This window comes from Halyomorpha halys, unplaced genomic scaffold (assembly GCF_000696795.3).
Source record: "Halyomorpha halys isolate HHAL.00 unplaced genomic scaffold, Hhal_1.1 Scaffold602.1, whole genome shotgun sequence".
In the NCBI taxonomy this organism is placed as follows: Eukaryota; Metazoa; Arthropoda; class Insecta; order Hemiptera; family Pentatomidae; genus Halyomorpha; species Halyomorpha halys.
Window position 1 is genome coordinate 246,660 of NW_027105306.1, and position 24,633 is coordinate 271,292.

At 30.1% G+C, this 24,633-nt stretch overlaps 1 protein-coding gene and 1 long non-coding RNA gene across 3 annotated transcripts in view; both read left to right on the forward strand.

Annotated features, from left to right (window-relative positions):
* sturkopf (lipid droplet associated hydrolase sturkopf) overlaps positions 1-13,092 on the forward strand; it is a 27,467-nt gene extending 14,375 nt beyond the window's left edge. Inside the window, exon 6 of the mRNA XM_067050344.1 lies at positions 12,930-13,092. Within this exon, the coding sequence (XP_066906445.1) occupies positions 12,930-12,956 (27 nt within the window). The 3' untranslated portion in view covers positions 12,957-13,092. The remainder of the gene's footprint in view (positions 1-12,929) is intronic.
* A 2,974-nt stretch (positions 13,093-16,066) lies between these two features.
* Positions 16,067-24,633, forward strand: part of LOC106684689 (uncharacterized) — a 174,120-nt gene continuing 165,553 nt past the window's right edge. The window contains exon 1 of one of the 2 annotated variants that reach the window (XR_010844209.1): positions 16,067-16,400. This is a non-coding gene — a long non-coding RNA (uncharacterized lncRNA). The remainder of the gene's footprint in view (positions 16,401-24,633) is intronic. The other variant, XR_010844212.1, reaches the window with a different exon arrangement.

Genomic DNA, 24,633 nt, shown 5'->3' on the forward strand with positions numbered 1-24,633 from the left:
GTTGATATTAGAAATGATGGGGCGAAGGGGGTTACCAGGTTTATGGATTTTAGGAAGTCCGTATAAGCGGGGGGCTAAAGAATTATAAGAAATGAGGTTGAGGTAGGTGGGGCGGTTAATCTGGCTGGTTTCAAGCAGGTTCCTGAGGAGTGAGTTGAACTGGAGCATAAGTGAGCGAGTAGGGTCCTGAGTGGTAGGTCGGTAAGTAGTAGTGTCTTTAAATAATAAAATCTACTCTAAAGGTAGTGAAGAACTATTCCCCCCAATGTCGTCAATATTTTAAGTTTAGGCCCCTATTTCTCTACACCTACTTCAAATGTGTCTCATCTTATACCTGCTCTCATTACCGATTTAGAATTTATTTATCAAGACGATACTTTTAGTATTTCTGAAGAAGACAGGGAGCTTTCTCGTATGCGCACTTGTAACATTATTTCCAATCACCTCCAACACCCTCCACCCCATTCTTCCATTCTTTCTCCCTTATTTTTCAAAGACCTTTCTTACACCCGCTCCTTAACCAAGATATAAAATAATAAATATAGCGAAAAACCAAAATGATACAGAACTAAGCTAAACCAGTAGATGCATGAACGTTTTTAAAAATAAAATTTATCTGACACTTTATAAAGTTCGTTATTCAAACTGACAAATAAATAATTCATAAATACTTATAAACAATTTATTAATTACAAAATGTTTAAAAATAAATAATTTATCCTATATATAAATATAAATGAGTTGGAAATTTCGCATTAAAAAAAAAATTATAAAACATAGGTATCAAAAGAACAAACAAAGGCCTAAGGATTTAAGGCCATTCAATGTAATAATAATAAAACAGAAAGTAATCAAAATAAAACAATCAAAACGATAATTTACATTGATCATAATTCAAATTTCCTCAATAACTCACATTATTGAAGAAAAATTAAAAAATACTACAACATTTTTAGGATTCAAATAATTTCAGTCAACTACTATAAATAATTTTACTTTATTAAGAATAATACCTTGACTAATTACCCTGGAATCTCATAGACTGTATGAAACATAGCCTGAGCTTTATATGCTATTAGGAAATAATCTATAATGCCTTTTTTTTAAACGGTGATTAGATTTATTTTTATCCTTATTCTTTTAGTTCTTATTTTATTTTTTTATATACAGAATTTGCTTACACTAGGAGATAAACCATAAATTATTTATTTGTCAGTATGGATAAGCAAGTTTATAAAATATCAATTATATTTTATTTTTTAATAAATTGCTTATAACGTTTATTTATAGTCCTCGGTAGTATAGTGGTAAGTATCCACGCGGGAGACCGGGGTTCGATTCCCCGCCAGGGAGGTTACTTTTTATAGGTGTTGATGACCAGAGGGTTTTACGCCTTTAAGCAACAATAAACAACGTTTATTTATAAAAACTGGTTTTCGTGTTAGTTAAATTTTATACTTTATTTTTGTATTTCTTATCTTGGTTAATTGGAATAACAATTTTATATTTCATGAAGACATTTGTTTTTCTATTTTCGTCCAATCGAGTAGTAAATTTAATTATTTAAGCATATCTACGAATTTATTCTTTTTTGTTATTATCTAAAAATCATCTAATTATAACTAGCTTTTCTTCCTGTTTTTCGATTTGTTCGGCAATTATTCTATTTAATAGCCACCACTTGATTCTATAGATAATTTGATATTTAATTATAAAATATCAATTATATTTTATTTAATAAATAATTAATTATTTTATTAATTAAATAATTAATTATTTTTAAAAATACCAAATAATTTAGTGTGATTGAGGAGTTTTCTATCTAAAGTTTATGAGTAAAAAGTAAAAGTTTTTTTTGACAAAGTAAAATAATGTTACAAATCAACATTATTTTTAATTAAACATGATAAATAATATAGCAAATGATTTGATTATTTTTTCTCCTCCTAAATAATCCACAAATGAAATTAAATTATTAAGAAGTAGTAAAACATTATAAATTTGAATGAAATCATTATACGTTAAAATACGTTATTGAAGATTTCTTCGAAAATTATTTTGATTTGGGACAAAAGACCTACAACTGCCGGAACAAATACAAAGACCAACCTTCGATGGGTCCAACTACATTCGATTGAAGTTCATAGCATCATGTAGTTAGTGGCTAAAGGCGAATAAATCGCTCAGCATTGGAGGCGGCTTTAGAGCATCTTGACAACATGGGGGTTTATAGGACGTCATAGAACAAAGCAGTAGCCGTGATCAATTTTACACTCCATTTTGCAACACAGGAGGAAAGCACTGTGGTGATACTCTACTCATCTGCAAATGGGCCAAAAAGAGGGAGAGTTAATCACAAACTCGGAATTCAGGTTTATGTTGAGGCTAGTAGGAATGTCCACAATTTTAATCTAAACTGCAACAGAAGACAGCCTGTGATTGACTCCTACTCCCTTGCCACGTCCCTGGAGTTCATGTTAAGGTCCACCTTTTTGGCTTCACTTTTCTTGGCAGTATACCCTCTGCATTACATTGCTTTCTCCTAGGTTAAACAAAATATAATAATATATTAGGTAATTCGCTTTTAGGAAGACTTTCGTTATTAATTAAATCTCTTTATTTCTTCGGCAAATGATTATTACCTTCACTACTTATTTCACCTTTTATAAATTATTTTTGAGTAAATGCCTATTAAAATATTTTTGGAAGAGGGCACAAGGACACTTTTGTCTGCTAATATAATATTAGAGAGGACAAAAACTCCCTAGACTCTTGGCTCCTCCCTCGGTCCCAGCGACTTTGTTTATATTATTTATCCAAATAATCCTATTTGACAGAATGTTGTATGATAAATCTTTAGTGTTCCACTATTTCGTAAATAAAAATTTCTTATTTATCATTAGTCATAAAGGTCATTAGTTAAAAAGTTTATAGAATTCTGTGTCTTTCAAGTCTAATCACTACATTTGCTGGTATAGGTGGGATTATTTTTGAAGGTTAGAATCTTTTGTTAATAAAGAGCATACTAACCACAGTATATTTTATGAAACATCATAGATATTATTATTAGAATTCAGTGACGTACATAGCAAACTATTTATAAGTGGGAAGATAATATTAGGACTTACTGTGAATTCAATTTGGCATTTTAAATCTAGCGCCAGCTTTTTTACCCTTATTCTATATAAATATCTCTCTCTTTACCGCCTAGCTCATAGCTAGTCAGTAATAAGTTCTTATTGTTTGGCCGTAATAGTTGAATAGTGGTGAAGCAGTTGTTCTTAATTGTAAATATTTCTTTTTTTTTAATAAACTTTTTTCAAGTTCAAGTGAGTTCGAAAGATTTCTGTCTGAGGGCCGGTTTCACATTCATACCGACCACAGACCCTTGCAATGGGTTTGAAAGTTAAAACATCCCTGTATCGAGAGCATGAGTTACGAGATAGAATGAGTTGTTGAGCTAGTACAATCCGGACATTGTTTTTTTTTTTCCCTACCTCCTATTTATTTATTTATTAAGACAATTACAATTATATATACATGACTTAAAAACTAAGAAAATTATACATAAACCTATGTACAATTTATCTTGGTTTGCCTTACGCCATCATAAGATTAGAAAAAAAGTGGACGAAGTACCCAACAGATCTCTTGTGGCAACTGATCCATAAGTCTCCATAGTTCCGGACATTGTATACGAACCAAATAAGGAAATGTAGTCGCTGACTGGTTGTCGCGGGCTATAATGGTGAACGCGATAGAAGGAGACACGGGAGAACCATTCGGAGGTGTGTGGCAGTTTCTTCGAGAATAGACACAGACAGGAATGGAGGGAGAACCGAGTATACCAAGTAGAATCGTCGGCGGGGGAGAGCCCGATGAACGAAAGACAAGCAGACAAAAGACAGACAAGGTGCAAATTTACGAAATTGTCAATAACAAGCGAAGATAAATTATTTAGAAAACCAGGACATTCGGACCGGTTATGGTTGAATATAGCAGGTACGGGAGTAATATGATCCAGTGCCCCCATCTCCGCCCTAATACTGGCATTTTCTAATTCCCTGCCTCCATCTGATACGAACAGGAACACCATAAAATTGAAACCGAGTCCGAAGCGCTACCAGTACAGTCTCTACTGACCTGTCTTGAACTTTATATGCCACTACGGCCTCGCTCGAACCAGCCTTTTCCACGCCTTCCTGCCTTGGGCTACTGCTTTCCAGTGAGCTGCATGCAGGTCTTTTACCTCTTTATTGATTTTGTGTTTCTATCTGGTTTTTGGCCTCCCTCGTGGTCTCTTGCCAGCTATACTGGCATTCGTTGTTTTTTAGAGGCGTACTGATGGCTTGCTTCGAGCCACATATCCTCCCACCCCCTTGCCTTCACATCATGAGATAGTGCCTGACCAGTCTCTGCAAGTAGTTTACTGTTAGTTTTTCTTTTCTATGTATTAAGGCTCTGGTCCCAGATCACTCCTGTAGTAGTATTATCCTTTATATTACTTTATTTTAATTGTATTTATTTTACTTTTTGTTTGTATTTTTTCTTTTACATTTTTTGTCAAATAAAGATTTTTTAACTATAACAGCATATTTCCTCATTGCTGCATTGATGGTAGGTAATAGATAGATTTTAATTCGTACATTACTTTCTTATACGATTGACATGTCAGTTATATGATGTCGGACTAAATAAATTAATTAATCGTATTAATAGGGATTTAGAAGGAGTTAAAGCTATGTTAAGTGTGCCTAATGTCTCATATTAATTCAAAAATGAAGGTTTTATACAAACTATGAAACAAATTTAATTATCATAAGACAAAGATTCTATTAGATTAAGCCAATCCTCAAGGCCTTCCGCTTTTAGAATTAACTGCAATATCATTGTGTCTAATTCGATTACCAACTTGGGAAAATGAAAAAAATAGGTATTTCATTAAAATAATTTAGCACAACAATGCATAGAGACCTTGTATAGTTTATTACGTATCGCTCTTAAAAATATGTTTATATCTGCATAAGTCACGACAAATTAATCTATTTCGTAGTTAAAGCTGAATCTATATTCCGTACTAATACAGGTGATTTACAGAGATAGAGATGACAGAATATTCCATGCTGCTGTTTAATGTTACACAATCTTTCCTTTAAACGCTAAAAGCTACATAATTTAACTAGTCCCGAGGTGGGAGAGAAAGTGGGAGGGGCCATATTTTAGGACCGCCTACCGAGGAGGTGGGCGTGGTCGGAAGTGTACCTCAGTCCAGGTTCAGCCTGCCCCTTGTTTGTTTTCTGTCGTAAGCCAACATGGCTGCGATCGTCTACGCTTCAGACCATCATTTCTCTTAGTTGGTGGGGAGTATCGCCTCTTTTTTATTTAGGCTAAATTCACGGCCATGGGAAAGCCATAATAATATATTTCTTCATCTACTGAGTCGTAGTTAGAACGAGGAAATTTATAGTTGAAAAACTATTTCTAGTTTGTTTTGTTTTCTATCAACTGATATTTTTAGTTAGTCGTGTCGTTTTTAACTGCTGCTACTGCGCTCCTGGCTTTAACTGACTAATAACTAAAAAAAGCAACGTTGGATTGTTTTTTTAGTCTATACTCTCCTAGTCCTATAGACAATAGCGATTCGCGATGAACGCATATTCTTCATTTAATTCCAGATTATTGACGGTTTGCATAGTATGGGACCTACTTAGTTTCTTTTTGGTAGTTTTAGAAGGGATTTACGATGTTTACTAAATTTCACTGCCAAAATCGACTTCTATGGATCTTGGGTATCTATTTTACATATTAATAGTTGAGAAATGTTTTTTTTCTTTTTCACTGTCTATTTTTTTCATTTCTCATCGAAAGTTCGGTGTAATTTTCCCGTTTTCTGGCTTACCTATAATTTAAATATTTTGTTATTATCTAGAACAATATTTTTTTTTTATAAATGCTATATTACTAATTATACATAATGCCTTTTTTTCTACATATAACAATTCTTTAGCCTCTTTGTTAGTTATATTCACATCATTAATATTTTTTCATATTTTCTAATTAGTCTCAATTTTACATGGAGACATTCTATTTATGCCAGTGATTCTTAACCCGAAGGAATCTACGGACCAACATGGCAGATATCCAACCATCTACGGTCCATCTCCACTCCCTTGAGAAAATTTTTGAAAATTAATTGCAGTTTGTGGAATTTTTATAATAAACTCACTTGTTAGAACCGTTAAACTAACATTCAAATAGAAAAGGTATACAGTAAAAGACAATATCTAACAATAATTTCTTACAAAATATATTCTGCAACAATTTCCAATGGCCCATTCTAATGCTCTTGTGGTACTTCAACCACCGGTTAGGTACCACTGGTGAACACCATTTACACTATCACTTGTTGAGAGTTACAACTATTCATCATACTAGTTAAGAAGGGAAAAATACATAATTAGTTAATATATGGTAGTAATGGTGTAAATAGAATGTCTCTGTAAAATAAAGTTTAATTATAAATATGACAAAATATTAATGACCAAATAACCTCCTTGCACAACCGTTGGTCTAGAAACTGTACTTCCTTACAAAGTCCTGCACCTTTGACCCTTTAAGTGTACAGATTTAATTTTTTTTATTGTTCTGGATACAAACAAAATATTAAGTTTATAGGTAATCATTATATGTGATGGGGAAAGGACCGTGAAACGTCGAGGAAAAGTTAATACAAAAATATAGACAATCAAATGGAAGTCGAATTTTACAAGTATGTATTTATTTAATAAATTATCTCCTATGGAAAAATGACATTAGTGTCTATTTTCAACTAACGTACCACTGAGCAACAGCTGTGTTAAGCAGTCATGCGACCACATATGGAAATAGAAACTTGAATAACAACTGCTTCTAATAAGTTAATGCGTCGATTATTCAAACTATCTAAAACAATGATAAGGTTGGTTATAGCTGATTTTCGTGATTAATTTCAAAACCTGCCATACCTATTTTTTCAAAAAATGATTTTTTTTCTTCTTGTTCCCATTGCTCATATACATCATCAATCAAAGGTGTAGTGATAAACAAACATTTCATTCTAGTACAAAAACTAGGTCAAATGCAGACATATTTTTAGAAAATATCTCGTTTAAAAATGTTGATAATCGATAGTCTTGTAAATAATTGCTTCAATAAAGGGAAATAATCTGAATAAATATTTCACGTTCATACTCCAGAACAAACTCATATCAGTACTAATACATACATTCTGTCATGGAGACAAATACAAAAGTATAGCATCTACATTCCATGAAATTCACATTACAGAGGAAGACATCGTAACTCAGTCTCACATTAAATAAATCGGTAATTTATTTATTTATATATATAATTAACCGTATAATTTCAAATTTGAAGAAGATGTGGTCAAAAGAGAACAGAAATAGTTAACAACTATTTATTTTGTATAACGCCACACTTTGTAGAGCACCATCCATTCAGGGGTAAAATGGTTCAAAAACAACTAAAATAATTTTTTCACATTAATTTTTAACTCATAAAATCGTTTTATTTCAGTGGAACCTGATGTCATATGTTTTCCGATATGGCTTTTGAAATCTTAAAAACTGGAAGCCCTAGTTAGTACGCACAATATAAGTAGTAGTTTGATTTGTTATTTTTCATTTCTAATAACGAACAATACTGATAAAAATATAGCCATTTCTTATTCGTAATCTGAACATTAGAAGGTTTAAATACTTTCAATCTCTTCTTAGAAATTTTATTGCAACCGTGATAAAGTAGTATAGTTTTTCCGTCTAGACCTGCTATTTTTAACATTATTGTCGCATTAATAATAACTTAAAATCAGATAATTGTTGGTAAAAGGAATTCTATCCAGATAAAAAAATCTATAATAGGAATTTTATTTCAAAATTGGCTTGCAAATATGTTTTGCTAAATTTTAATGTTATGCTCTGGGGAGAATTATGCACTGCTAATGAGTACTAAGACAACATAAACAACGATTTTTAAGAACTTTTATAACTATATAATCGCTCGTAAAACTAATCATCTCGTTTTGTTACTAAAACTTTGACCTTTTTAAACAAATTTTCAGATTTTGCCCCAACTTACCACCCTTATAAATGCGAGCAAACTTTTAATTTTGGACAACTATGTTTATTCTTGTTTTCTTCACTTTTATTACGATCTCCTGTTTTGTTGAAACTCATTTTTTACACATAAAATACAAATTACGTTAATGTAACAAATTATAATTCACAAATAATGAGTTGTAAGGACATAGATTTAAACAATTAGCTATATTAACTAAATATTGAATATATATTTTTATAATTGTATAGTTACATTTTAATGCAAGAAGTGGTTTTGACTGGATAAAAAATAGTGCAATGTTTGAGTAATTTTTCAATATAATATGAGGCAGAAACAGTTGTTGCACAATGCCTTACCACTGAGCTACAGACTACCAATAAATTTTAGTATGGCACTAAAGACTGAGATGTAAGCCTGTTTATTTATCAAATATTATATTTAAATTAGACATGTTTAACAATTTGTTAATCAATTCTGATTTCATCATGACAATTGTGACCTGAGTTTAAGATATTGGTTAAAAATAAAATGTTATAGAAAGTGAGAAAGTAAATTATGAAATACATTATGTAAATATTTTGTTATTTCGTTACAAACTATAATTAATTTATACTAGAAGGTTGTAGCATGCTGTTAGAAATGTCACCGAAGGCATTAAAGTCAGGCTTTTGATGATAAAGAACGAAAAAGGGAAATTTTTTTAAAGAACTGAAATTAAGTTAAAGGAACTAGGTATGGCAAACTACTCCTATGGTTGACAACTACCAACATGGCGGCGACTGATGCAATAGATTTGTAGGAACTTGTTTCTGTATAGATATGGCAACCTAGAGGTGGGCGTTTCTGTTTTTTTTATAAAATGTAAATGTGTTTATTGTTGACAATGACACAGTTCATATGAAATTAAAAAAAACAACGAAATAAGTCATATAATGCATGCTTTTTGTTTTGGATCGCATTATTATTTAATTTTTGTTAAACATGACAGTCTTTTATTAGATTTGTTACGATGTATGTATGTATGGATGTATTAACTAAAAGCTATAGAAGATAGGGTCATTAGCTTTGTGGCAAAACATGGCTATTTTTAACGAAACATGGCAATATGAGCCTACTGGGGGTTCCTTAGAATATTAGCTAATATCGATAGTACGTGAATGAGCCCCTTGAAGGAGGGATTATAATGAAGCAGGTAAGATGCCAGGAAAAGTGAAGCTAAAAAGGCGGACCATTCGATTAACTATCTGGGCGTGGCTTAGGAATATGAGCCAATCACCGGCTCCTTTTGTTTCGATTTATATTACAGTGGTGGACAATTAATTTTAACGTAAATCTGAGCTACGAGTGCATGGTTCTCTCCCCTCTTTTTGGCTTTCATTTTCCTTTGAAGGATTGTAAGATATATCACCCCCTTATGACCCCACGTTATATAGCCAATCCTTATAGATTTTTATGAAAATTGGCACAAATCTATGTTTATGAGTCTTACAATTCCTTCAATAGCTGATGTCATAGATGGTCCGAATAGCATTATTGAACATCGTCATTGATGGTGAAGAATCTTAGCGCATAAGGTTCTTAATAAGATTACTAACGACTCCTTAGAGTGTTTCTGTTTCTTATGGTTGTTCCCATTGCAACCAGGGTTTTGAACCAGACCTCAGGCTTTTGGAGGCCATGTCCAATTTGTTAATATTTGCTCTCCTGTTCTGTTGGACTCCTTTCTGGAAATAAGACAAATGAATAAATAATTTTATTATTCACTAATTTTTATTCAGCTAGTAAATATTTAACACTTTTTTGACACAGTGCAACTTATATCAAAAATGAGTTATATCTTGAAAAAAGATAGATTTCTCAGGAACTATTTTATCTATAGATGTCTGAATGCGACAGCATTTTTATTTTCTACACTTTCGAAAAATATTTAAAGAAATCCTGATATTTTATAAATCATAAAAGTTGAAATAATTCTTTCAATTCGATATGCGATCTTAAAATCGATAGCATTTTCATTTTCTGCGTCTCCAAAAAAATATAAAGGGTGTTTGGAAATGAACGAACTAGAACAACAATTACTATGGAAAGAGTCGAACCAAAATTTATTCCAAGAGCAATAACTGGTTTAATGCTTATCACTGCTTATAACTGTTTTAATGCGTATAGTCACTTGATCTTTTTTTACTATTTGATTTTTAATCCCAGATGCACTTATTGTCCGATTTTAATAAACTTATTTGATTTTGATAAACTTGGGCTATCGTTCTTTTCATCCAATCAGAGAGGATTTTCAGCCCTACTCTGTTGCCCTTAGTGCAGAATGTGGTATCCCATTAGCTTTAATAATTTCTGTTATTTTGAAGAAAATTTTCGCTCAGAAATACGTCAATCAATTATTAATCTATAGTTATATTGTTGCTACGGCTTCTCAGTATGATTGCATAGCAAAGATCGTATAGAAAAGGTTGTATTTATATGTTCACTTATAAAAGCTGCTGGGCAGAGTTGACCTATAAAATAGTGAAAATAGTGACCTATAAAGTTTGTGAGCTATTCTATCTTATTATTAAATTAATTAATTTTAATATTAAATCTAAAGTATTAATTATATTAAAATTCGAAATTAATTTGCATCAATTATAATTGCTATCAGTATAATGCATTTTAATAAATAAACGTTGAATTGCCAATAAATTGTTTAAAAAATGAAATAGCAAACACAAAACGAAATGAAAAAATAAAATAAAAAATTACAATAAACAATTTCCTCGAACTTACTATAAATTACTAAATTACTAAAACTATAAATTACTTTCTGAATATTCTTTTGGTACATGTTTTAACAATATTATTCTTCAAACCCATATCTCTTAAACGGATTTCATTCCACCTGTTTAAATAGTGAATGGTGGATTTGCTATCTTCAAAACCTTTTATTTAGGAATTTTTTACTCCATTAACACATGTGTTGCAGTTGATTTTCTGTCTACAGAATCAACCCAGAAAATCCGCATAGTATTTATCTTGATTCCTTACTGAAAGGTAAATCCATCTCGGATGTTCCTTTTGTTCTCTTGGAAAGCTCTTGATGCTGTGTACCGTTCCGAGATAGGTAATTTATTGGCTGGTTCTATTACTATAGTTTACCTATAGATGGATTATAAGTAAGCGTAAGTATTATGATCGTGCAAAATTTCGAATTCGAGTTTTCGACTGTGTACATTTTAAGATCCTATGTGTCCAAATAATGAAGTCTCGCAAAATGGAATGTGTATGTTGTGAATGTCCTAGCTCAAAAAAGAAAAGTTGTACAAAACTGAAATCATGCATTTAAGGCGGTTATGGTCCTGGGATGCTACGACTTTTTCGATAAAATCGCCTGACCAGAAGTTTCACTTTACATAATAGATTATACAATTTTTTTTTTCGATTTACTCGAAAAAGGCTCAAACTATTTTCATTGAACTCAGTATATTAAAATGTAAAATTAAATGATTTCTAGTGCAAGCTATCCCCATTGATCCAACTTGGCAGGGATTAATTGCCGAATTTTGAAAATGGATTCCTGTGAACCACATTCAGAGGCATCTATTTGAAATAATTAACCATCTAACACTTTTAATAAGTAATAAAAAAAATTTAAAGATGAAAGAATTTGATAATTAACTAAAGGAGTGAAGAGGAAAACTATTTTTTTTCAAAAAACCTGTTCGGAAATAAGAGTTGTAATACAGACGGATTAGATACCGTTGGAAAGCATAATATTTAGAAAAAAATAATTAAGATGGTTGAAAGTAGAATGTAAATTTTAGTAAACTATTATGTTTGGATATTTTTGCCGTACGTTAGGAAAACAAAAATGTTATTTTCGGTATCGAGAAACATTATAAAACTACTAATTTCAGTTTGTCAATCGGCTCATTTGGAAAATTAGTGTGGGAAACTATAATGAATAATAATTCAGATAAAGGGATATCTATTCTGAAACGAGCGAGGATTAATTCAACTCAAAGTAGGATGTCAAGTAAAATTTGAGTGTAGCGCGTACCACACCAGATTTTTTTCCCCTTTTTAGTGAGTTATCAATTCTTTTTCCTCACAAACAATCTGCATAACATAATTTCCCTTGCATTTAGTGCCATGTACTATCTTTCCAACTCAGTAATGATAACGGCTTGCCGTAAATTTTCATTAGAGTCACTGTCAGGACAATGTCGTCTGCGGCAACCTCAAATCGGGCTCGAATTGCCCCCATTTTTCACTTTCTCATTGTGTTTTCCTCCGTTTACTTACTTTTAAAATCTGGCCCATGGCTATGATAAAATTCAAGTATCATGTTGAAGAGCTATATACTACCTCATAAGTCTTTAGTCTTCAAATTTTGCTTGAGCTTCTGTCCTTGTGGATCGCTATGATAGTAGCCCATTACTTAGTCATAACTTCAGCAGAAAATATAATCTGGAAAATTCCAAGTAGAGCCTTAGCACTGTATAATCTGCCTTAACCACACTATAATGAATTCACTATCAACCCCAAGGTTCAAAAGCAGTGGCTAACCCAACTATATCAAAACATTTCTGCAACCAAGAAGCTTTCAATGCTTGAAAATGTATTTGAATACGACGGGCTTTTCCTCAGAAATTTTTTACTTTGAATGAAAACTTCCTTTCATTGAAGGTTTTTCTGTTTTATTGAATTAGTGAATGATATTGTAACTTCTTCTTAGATTACAACAAATGATATCAATATGGAATACACAAAGGAATATCCAACATTGAACTTATTTTGTCTAATATAGTGATTATTTTCAGGAAAGAAAAATTGTTGACTCAAACTAAGCTTTACACCCAATTACCAATTAGTACGGAGTACTAAATACCAATCACACAGCAAATTCAGAAATAAGAGTTTGAAATTACTTTGAGAGAAAAAAAAAGATTTTAATAGTGCTGGATTAATATCTATGTCCTTTCATCAGGCTGAAAAAAAAAGTTGGTAATTTTTTTATGTACAAATAATTTCATTCTTTTGAATTTAATTCTCTAAAGTTTTTGTGAAAGCTTATTTCATAATATTAGAAGTTTTTGACTAAAAATAAAATAAACGTTTTAGTGCTCCTCACTAAGGAAATAAATGATTCACCTAAGGGAATTAAAAGTTTTACTGTCCTGCCTTAATTGCACGAGCTTAACGGAATTGAAAGTCTTGGAGAAAAAGTTTTCTTTTTTCAACTGTATATCAATACAAAGGAGAGTTTCTGTAAAATAATTGTTATTCTACATAGAAACAGAATTAATAATCAGTATAGAGAACAAATGAAATTTGGTATTATAAATATTAGTAATAAATGAAATTAAAATATAAATTATATATTACATACAATGATATTAATAAAGGTGTCGAAATAGTAAAAGAAAACTACTTATTGTTAACGAACGTTTCGCCCCATTTTGCAGAGCTTCGTCAGGGCTGTCTGATGGTAGTACAAAGGGCAACTGGTACAACCTTTGTACTACCATCAGACAGCCCTGACGAAGCTCTACGAAGTGGGGCGAAACGTTCGTTAACAATAAGTAGTTCTCTATTACTATTTTGCTACCTTTATTGACCGCCACCCGGACTGTCTTCCTACAATAAAACACTTTTACTTTCAAGTTAATTCGTAAAAAAAAAAATTAAAAAAAAAAAAATTATCGGTTACTTTTTTGATATTCTCTATTTTACTAAAAGGGAATAGTATAATATAGTATACGTTATAGAGGCAAAGAACTCATTCTTTGATTTTTTAAAAAGTATTAATAAATTTACTAACAACCGAATTTTAAAAATGTGTGTATTTCCTTCAAATCATAGTAACTTGTTAGTGAGCACTCCAATCAAAATTAATTTATAGAAAAAGTTTTTTCAAAAAAAAAAACTTATATTTTATATACATTTCAATTATCTGGTTTGAGACCTATATTATTCAATTAAAATAAAATCTATGTAGTTTTAACAAATTTTTATAAATTCTTACTGCATGTCCAACGTTTCGGCCATCATCAAGGACCATCTTAATTTTAATTTTATAGCCTCACATTAATTAATTAAATTTCGCAGGCTATTATGCCTGGATCAAATATAATTTAGTCAAAAATTAATCTTTATTCCTTACGATTGCATTTAAATTATATTATTTGTTTAATTATATTGTTATGCTATTATATAATATAAATATATATTATAAACCACAATTGTCCGGGTTTCCCGAAACGTTAGATATTGAATATGAATTAATAAAGATTCTTGTACACTACATGGACATATTTTTTTATAATTGAATATGTATATTTTTTAAAAATAATATTATTTATATACTTTTTCGTTACAGTTTTTTTAAAGCAAAATGAAGTATATAATATAAAGGAAAGTATAAAACAAGGTTTTAAGGCACTCATATTCAACTATTCGATTAATTTTGAAATCTATACCGATTATCACTTATGTATAAAAAAAAATATATTTATTTCCTCGTTAATGTTGAAAGAGGTGAGAAATGCAGTTCTGAGCCCCTTCTAAAAAGGTTCTAATATTCTCTCAAACTATTTAACTATCAAACTTTCCTTTGACCAAGTTAATATATATTAAGTTTTCGTGTATGAGAACCTTCGTTATACATTAAGAACTGATTAGTTACTATCACCTGTCTGATTTGATCAAAAAAGAGCTTTTTACTTTGAAAAATCGTTTTTCTAAATTTCTAGAATCTTTGTAGAAATACTCCTTCTACTTCACTAACTTAATTTACTAATAAACTAAATTAACTTCACTATTGAAGTTTGGAAATGTAAGGAATAAATATTTTATTTTATAATTGTATAATATTTCAACGAATATTCCATAGAACAAGAAGTATAGATGTTTAGGAATGAAACCAATTCGATATAACTATCTACGATCAGAAAAACAAAGCATGTATTTAATTATTTTAAGTTGAAAGAGTTTCATTAAATTAAAGAACTATAAATAATACTTTTAATATAATGTTTTAGCAAGTCCAGATATTTAATAACTAGATTTTAACATAACTATATGAGTGGAATATTTGAAATTTTTCAATAATATTTTTTGAATTCAGAAACACACAGTTAGAGAATTATACATGATTTTTTTCACATTGAGTAGATTTGCACCCGACCTTTAAAAATAATCATGTGATTTCAAAGGATGGTTTAGAACATTCGGCTACCGAGAGTGGTTATTAATATTTGTGTTATATATGTTATTTTTGGTAGATGTTCTTCAATAATAAAAAGGACGATAAGATAAACAAATTCAAATGACTCTTTTGGTATTTTTATTTCTTTGATAATGGTACATATTTATGCATAAAACGTCCCTCATGTACGAAATATAAAACGTCATGAATATTTATTTTTATGAGTTTTTTAAAATTTTTATATATATTTATGAGTTTTTCTGCTACGAAATCATAAAATAACATCCCAATTAATTTAAACTATTAAAGAAATCTGTAGCACCTATCAGAAAAAATATAGACAACAAAAAAATTTTATTATTCTGAACATCTTTCGATTTTTTAAAATGAGAGTTGATCCTTAGACACTATCGTCCCAATAATTTTTTTAAATCTAATTAGGTAACGTTTTAGATTTTTTTGCTGGCCTAGGATGAAGTAATATTGACATTTTATGTTTTTGATTTATTATCGTTATTTTGCTTACATTTACTGTTTCAAAACATTATATTAAAATATAATGATGATATATGGCAAAAGAGATACACTTATTTATTCAGAGATAGAGTGAATACATTTTTCTTCTTACGAGGAGATGCTTGTGGCTTTTAGTGAATTCAACGACACAGAACTGAGGCAAGGAGAGTAATAAAAAAAAATTCCTTGGTGGGTGTAAACAGTGGAGGGGATATATTTTTGCCATCGCGCCCGAACACTGCCGAAGACGACCGATCTCTCCCCACCACCAGTATCGGTCGGATTGTCCAGAAGCGCGTGAAACACCGTCAAATACGTTTGCGATTGTCCGTTGAAATTTACAGCTTCGTTTTTCTAATTCATCCATTATTTTAATTATAACTTTCTTACGAGTTTATCAAGTGTGCCACAGCTGGACATCTACTATTTTACTGCATTTCTACAAGTGTTTTGGATTAGACTGTGAAAGTGGCATAGATTGTTGTATTAGTGTTGTGGATCCAGGTTTTTCAACATAATTCCTGATAAAATATTTTTTTCGAAGCAGATTCCATTCGTTTTACCAGTGGTGAGTTTTGTTCCAATCATTATGTAATTTCTGGCTAGTACTAGTTAATACAAATTAACTTTAAAGTAACTTTTACTTACCACCAACCTGAAAGCAAATTGTCAGACACGAATTAAGTTTTTATATGCGTAGTGTTGATGGTATTTTAGTTGTATGGCATCTAACAAATAACTTCTATTTTATTTCATTTTACCTTAGCAGCCAACTGTTAGAGACTTGCTTCAGTTATCTATTAAATTTATAAATTATTAATTTTCAATGTTATTTAACTTAATTTTGACCTCAATGGTAAAGTTTCAATGGCCTTATAACTATTATATAATATATTTTTAAATTTACATTTGTATTTCTCATGATATATGACTTACTTTTATACATAGTAAAAGGGCTTTTTGTTTTTATAAACTTACAACCGATCTTCGTATATTAAATCTTAAATTATAATAATTAAGATTTGATTTATTTTATCATCATTTTTATATAACAACATTCGAAGAGACTATTCTTGTTTCAACGATGTGGCTTCTTTAATTTAGTTAATGATAAATCACTTAATTTAACTAAATCGGGAAGTATTATTGACGAATTGTTATTGATTTTTAATGTCAAGTTGATGGTTTGTTTTCGTTATAAAGTTGGTGTTATTCTCTTTAGATGTTTAATTAAATTACAGACCCGATACCGTCGGTAATTGGATTATACTCAATACGTTTGTCTTTCTTTCTGTTTTGTTTTCTGTTTCTAAGAAGGAAATGGTTTCAAAATTATTTTCCATTTTATTTATAACTATTTAAGTCTTTTTTCTTTAAATAATAGATTTACACACTGCTTTAAATTTTACGTCACTTCCATTTTTCATTGCCCTAATAGTATTTTTCTATTTTTCGAATACAAATTTTTATAATATTTTTCTCTTAACATTCAATTATTATTCACCCGTTGGTGAATTGCCGCTTTTTCCGTATACCAGTAGTTTCCTTTCCGATGACCTTTTTTCCTAGATAATTTCACATAATTGTTAATTTTTTTGAATTTGTTGTATGTACCTTTATTCCGATTTATTGTTGTTAGTTTATTCAAATCATGAACTTATCCTCGATTATTAGACATATTAAGAATAATAAGTAATAATAGTTTAGTTTAAAACTACTATTGTTACTTAAAGAAAATGTACTGATAATTTGAAATCATGAAAAGTTTTCCAGAACTACTAGAACTGTTCCAGTATGATACACATTTTTTCACTGTAGTCTATTCTTTGTATCATCAACTTGGATAAAAAAATATTTTGATTCCTAATTATTTACCTAAATAATGCAACTTTTGGTTTCAGCAGTTCTTATTGAAGATTAGTTCTGAATGTTTTAAAAGCCTTCCGTTTTAGCACATGAGTACTCAATTTCACTTTCAGGATTAAGTTCATTTTTATGATTTTTAACTAGTTTAATTTTTTGGATTATATGGTTTTGTTTATTTCCATCGGCGTTCCTGTCTATTAATCTAATCAATTGTTTTTAATCTGATTTCAGGTAAACTGACATTAAATTCTGATTTAAAGTCCAAAATTAATTTCAAATTTTCACATCATTCCCTAGTCTATGATCCTTTAATCTTCATAGATATTATTCTCTTCCCAATGTAAATTCCAGCATGTTTTTCAAAATTGTTCGATAATTAAAATTCAAAATATGGATAATTTAAAACAAAGGCACCCATCAGAAAAACATTACCAGGCTTTCTGAATCTCTGAATTGTTAAAAACCATAAAATACATTTTACTGTGGGAAAAAAAAAATTATGAACAATAATAACAAAATTCTCTCGGTTTTGTCCTATTTCAGGTATATTTTTGTAACGTTTCGGCCTATTTTATTGGCAATTATCAACTTCACGCCATTCAAAATATTAACATTTGTTTTAAAAAATATAATACATGAAGGTATTTGTAATAGTTTATTTAACATTCTGCATATTTGCAAGCTATTTATCAACATGATTATATTTCTGGAAACTTTTATATCTGCAACATAAAGTAAATTAATACATTAATAATATAATAGATTTATTTTTATTTTTTAAATTGATATTAATTTAGTTTAATAAGTGATAGATAACCTAATATGAATGCAAAATTTCTTAATTTATGTAATTTTTCAAAAATGATATTTATTTTTTATATAGTAAATCTATTGAAACATATTAATGTATATATGGTAGGTATAAATGTTCTGATAAAAATACCTCAGTAAATAAATAACTGATCATTAGCAGAATTTTAAATAAATTCTCACAAATACTTTCAGGAGCTGTATATTTTTCAAGATAGAATTTAATTTCTTGCCGGGGGTGAAAATGAAAATTGCAAAAAGATATAGAAGATAAATTTATAATCAAATTGTGATAGATTTGTATTATTATATAATTTTATAGTAAATAAGGTGGGCTTTATGTGTTAAAAAAAAATGCTTACTTAGTATTTGTGATTGATGTTTAATAATAAATAGTGAATCCCACTAAAATAAAATTGTTTATAACAAAATTATCTAGTAAAAAAGATTAAAATAAAACCTACCTCAAACCCATGAATTTATTACAAATTCTCCAATGTTCTCAACATGTTTAAAGTATTTTGCCGCCCCGATTTTTCCTCCACTCCTGATGCTACTCCACTATAGTGAAGTGAGCTTTGATGGCAGTTCTCTAATTTTATGGTGAATGAATGAACTAAATTGAACGGAGCGTTATTAAAAATCATATTGCTCTTGTAGTTTCCAATTGGATCCTTTTTAATTAATTTCTAATGAGATATTAAGTATTCTATATTACTACTTATTTCCTGATATTATTACATTTTTTCATAGGCGTTGGTTATATCAAGTTGGACGTTCGTTAATTGATATCTATTCAACTAAACAACTCGACTGATGTACCAAGGGATTCAAGTGACCATTTAGTGAATGAAAAGTTTATTGCAGTCTGCCGAAATTCTGAAGCCTAATTTATTGTTAAAGTTGTAAAATCAATGATCATTGATAATTTTACAATCTTATCGATACTGAAATGGAAGCTTCGTTCTGGCACACGTAAAATTGTCACATGTACCCCGTGGCTTCTCACCCATTCATGTTAAAATAAATATTTATGGTCATAAAAATAGAAAACTTATTACAATGGAAATGTTACTTATTCTATCAATGCTTCCTTTGTTCCCAATAGTAAAAATCACAGAGGTAACATGATTTCTACATTTTACTTACTCAAAGCAGCTCATGGTTAATTGAAATTAATTAACAATACAATTCAATTAATAAATTGAATCTATTATTCATTGTGTTTAGCATGAATTTATATTTGTTTTGTATGAAATGCCGAATACGAATTATCTATATTTACGTCTTATCGCAATTATAATTGTCGGCAAAAGTAAAAGACATCCGGCCGCACCTAAAATCTTTTCATCAGTTCCTTTAAAATTACTGACATCCATTTCGAGGAATAAAATTCAAGATTATGAATTATTAGCAATCTACATTGCCTTAACGCTTGAGATCTATTTTATTTTATTAGGAAACGATAAATGATAAATTCAGGTATCCGGTTCAGTTCAATTCAGAGGAATTTTCTTTGAAAAGAAAAGAGAAGAACCCTTAAATGTCAAATCAAAAGGTGTGTCATATTTCCTATTTAAAAAGATTCACAAACTTCATATAGGTTAAACTGAAAACTGACTGTTTTTTTGAAAAATTTTAAATCATATATAACGGGTCAATCTACGGGATGACACCACAGCTCAACAAAGTACGAATTAATATTTCTTGTCTTGTAATTTGTATTTGGTACAATTCCACTGACGCAATCTAATACTTTAGTACTTTTATAATATAATCAGTAGTGGTGCCCTTTATGAAACAAAAAGTATTAGTATTAGTATAAGTACTCAGTAATTTGTTTACTTTTATTTTTAAACTAATATTATTAGTTTTCATTATGAAGCAAGGCCTGATTGTGTTCCTTTACTTGGAATAAGATAGATCAAGGATATCAGCAGAATTATGGAACTCATTACCGTACTGCGTTGTACTTACTAGGCGACCGTGTCAAAAAAATAACTGACAGTTGTTTTAGAAAGCGCGAACTCCTTGTTAATTATGGTGCATTTATTGGTGTAAATATTAAAAATATAATATTTGTTGTTCTTGTATCAAGTTTTAGTTATGCAATTTTGCATATCTGTACAACGCAGACGCCTTTCAAAAACAGCAAAAAAATGCTGAATATCTTAGAACCACCTAAACAATTTTTTATAGGGTTTACTGTTGAAAAAAAAAATTAATGTCTACTGCTACAACCCATGAATCATGAGTGCAGTGTTTTGTAAGAAATTACTGTTACTAGTAACAGATCCTCCAGTAGAAAAACCTTTGATCTAGATCAACGGTTGTGATAGGAAGTGGTTTGGTCAGAATCACCCTCGACCGCTAGATTTTTACCCAATTATGGATACTTACTTCAGGAGCCAGTGTAGATCCCGGAGGGCTCCCGAATCCAGTGACTTATGACAGTGAAACGGAAAACAATTATCTACCACAGCCACCTCCTTGGAGTTTGTAGCTCAGTGCCTTACTGCAGAGCTACCCACTACTACGGTTTTAATATAAACCTAATACATAATTATGCAAATACTGTTGACTGTCGCACTGTTGCCTGAAACGCCGAAAACATGAATATTGGAAAATATTCCAGCTCCCATATTCTAAACTTTAGTAATAGGTAAAGTTGTAGATTGTTAACGTAAAAAATCAAAAATTTGTTTTTTAAATTAAACAAAATCATAAGTAAAAAAAAAAATGTTCACAAAGAAAAACTTAATTAATTAAATGGAAAAACTTATCAGTTTATTGAAACTTTTTATGAAAATATGGTTTCATTAAATAACAATCAAATTAATGGCTATTTTTAATCGATAAAGTGTACAAAATTATGAACAATTTGTTCTTTGTTGGTGTAATAAAAATGATTTTAGTAATTACGAAATTATTTTGAACACTTGAAATTATAGATTTGTTCTTTGTCGATATAATAAAAATGATTTCAGTTTTTACGAAATTATTTTGAACACCTGAAATTATAGACACTGTTAAATTATAAAAATAAATGACTCATTGGGTCTTTATAATTTTCTTATACTTCCCATTTGTTCTCTTTCTTTTTTGTTCTCTGTAGTTCCATAATTTTACCTTCTTGCACTTTTCTAGAGTTTTCCAATCGGAGTAAAAATTTTAGAGCAATACTTGATGCATGGATAAGGATTTTATGGACTGAAATAATGGATATTAGTATCAATTGTTGGTAGATACCTGCAATCTAAACAGTATTTATCAAACTCATAGTCGTCGAGGCTAGTAAGGGACCAGTAATTTTAATACCGAGAGTTGTTTTCATGGTGATTAAGTAAAAATAAATAAAAATCATACAGATAGCAGCTAAATCTATCATGCAATTTTTCAAATATACTGATTTATTATTAACGATGTTTCGGTCAAGGTTGTAGGTTTTTATTAAGTGCTCACCAAAAGAAGATAATGAATCATATGTGGAATAAAGATTAAAGAATAACCTAAAAAAGAGGTATAAATTAAGTAGAATTAGATCGGGAAATATTTATTATTTAGTATTTTAATTTATATACTATTTTTTTATATATCAATATATTTCTTTTTATTACATTATTCCTTACTTTTATCGTTATATCGGTTTCTGTATTTTATTTTTAACTTATTTATTTGTTTTTAAAAACGTATTTATTTATTTGTTTTTATCTTTACTATTAATATTGATATTTTATTTTAATTTAATATATTTCTAAGTTTGACATTGGATAAGTTTATAAGTTAAAATAAAACCGGTATACTAAGTTGAATATTCGTGGCATCACTGGAAAAGTGAAATGTGAGATGTACCTGAGTAAAATAGGGAGGATAAAATAATGTTAAAATGTTAAGGATAAAACGAAAATGGAAAACATGAAATAAGAAAGTATTGACTAAGGAGCAAAACAAAACATTAATGGATCTTAGTAATAAAAAAGGAAAACTGTATTGTGTTATAAATGTTGTATCTCTATTAATTCCGTTATGTTAGTGTTCACATTATATCTAATAGAAACCTAAATATATTTGGGTTGCATTGCTTATTAAATATTGCATTTCTCTCCAATTGTTCCATACATCATTTTACTGTTTCAAATTCGCCTATGTAATCCTTGTTTATTTATTCTTCTTTTAACTGAGATTCTTATGTCTTCATTGGATTCTGAATCTTGTTTAACCCTCATGAAGGTCTTCGACTTGGACCGAAACGTTAGCAGCACACATTAAAGTTGTATAATTTACCTTACTGTTACTTTAGATTTTCCTGAACACACCTTCAACAACCATCTTTTCTTTGAAAATGTATTTGGATTAAAACAGAAAGTATGCTATTTGTTCAATTATATTGTTTTAGTTATCCATTCTTTTGTTCATAGTTTGCAGGAGATATAAATCTACATTAATTGTTATTATAAAAACTCAATTAAATTGCTGGTGAAGTAAGAGACTACTACTCAGTCTTAAAAGTAAGAATAACTTTGATTAAATAAATTTATGTTTTTTTCTCTTGACAGTTTTAACACTATAAACTAAATCAGGTAAAGCCTGACTATTGTATGCACACTTACAAAAACTTAAACAAGCTCGATGTTGAAACCCCCCTGCTTAATTATCTTTGCGAAACTTCTAGTAATGTGATTTTTTTCTTTTACCTTTTTGCCCTTGCAAAGAGGCTGACTTCGCTGTAAAGTTTTTTCATGTAAGGCAGCAGTTGGCTATTGATGGAGTCATGCTCGGATCCCTGTTCACGCGAGTAGACCATTAGCGTTGAGCAACCGTCGCTGAGGAAGGAGTCACACAAGGGACCGCGCTCTGCCCACTCGCTACTCCACATCTACCGGTGTTAGCATTTGTGATCTTTTCTTGGTCAGTATCAACATTCATTATCGCAGTATCAACAGTCATTCTTCATTTTATATTTGCTTATCAGAGAAGAGAAGGAAATATTCGTTTTCGGTAAATGACGCATATTCCGATAATATCAGGTTATTAATAATATTTTGAAGTTTAAAGAACCATACTTTACGGAAGTGTTTGATCCTTACATTTATTTAGAATATTTTTTCTTCTCAATTGCATTATTTATTGAGAAATATGATTAATACATGCTATCACAGTTCAGGGCAATGGGCGTTAGAGCTATAAGTGGTATATTCATACTATATAAAATAATAATAATAAAGAAATAATAGTAATGAATACAATTAAAACATAGCAATAATAATTATAAAAAGTCACAGCTGTAAAAATACTAATTATATAAAATAAGCAAAATATTACAAACATATAATAACAAAAACAAAGAAATGAATAAAATAGAACAGGCATTCATAACTATGTACAATATTTATAGGACATCCTTATGAACTCTGGGCCAAGCCTTGCCGCTCTGACGTGGAAGGCAAAGCAGAGGTCCTAGAAATACCATAGATTCTCTCACAGCTGCGTCACTGATATTGAAAGCCAATGGAGGCTGAGTTAGGGTACTGGCCACATATGAGCAAGCATGGAGAAGCTTGCCTTTGCCAGGACTCCAATAGGTTATATCCACAATACGTTTCGGGGATCAATGCTGTTTAACCTTCGAGGAGGATTATAGGTGTGGTTGGGCCTGGATTGGTATTAGGCTTAGGCATAAGTATGGTGAATTAGTTTCTGATGAAAGTTGGCAAATCTGTATGAAATAACGTATAGGACTTTTGAGATGTTAATGTTATGGTGTAAGTTTTGTTGATTACGTAATATGGAGCATTGACTATTGTTCAAAGGACTTTAAATTGCAAGGACTGGATACACTTGATGTTTAAAAATTTTTCTGTCCCCCCACAGTTCATGGCTATAGGTCCAGATTGATTTAAGTATTATCTTGTAGGTCAATAGTTTGTTTTCAGTTGCGATAATCCAAGGCTTAATGTTCAATAATTTATTTGAAATTGAATATTTCATTATACTATAGGATCTATAGCATATTTATAAACATTCATTTTTCACCTTCTATACAGGTATGTGTTCATAGCTATCATAGTTACACTCATTCTTATTATGCACACACACACACACACACACACACACACACACACACA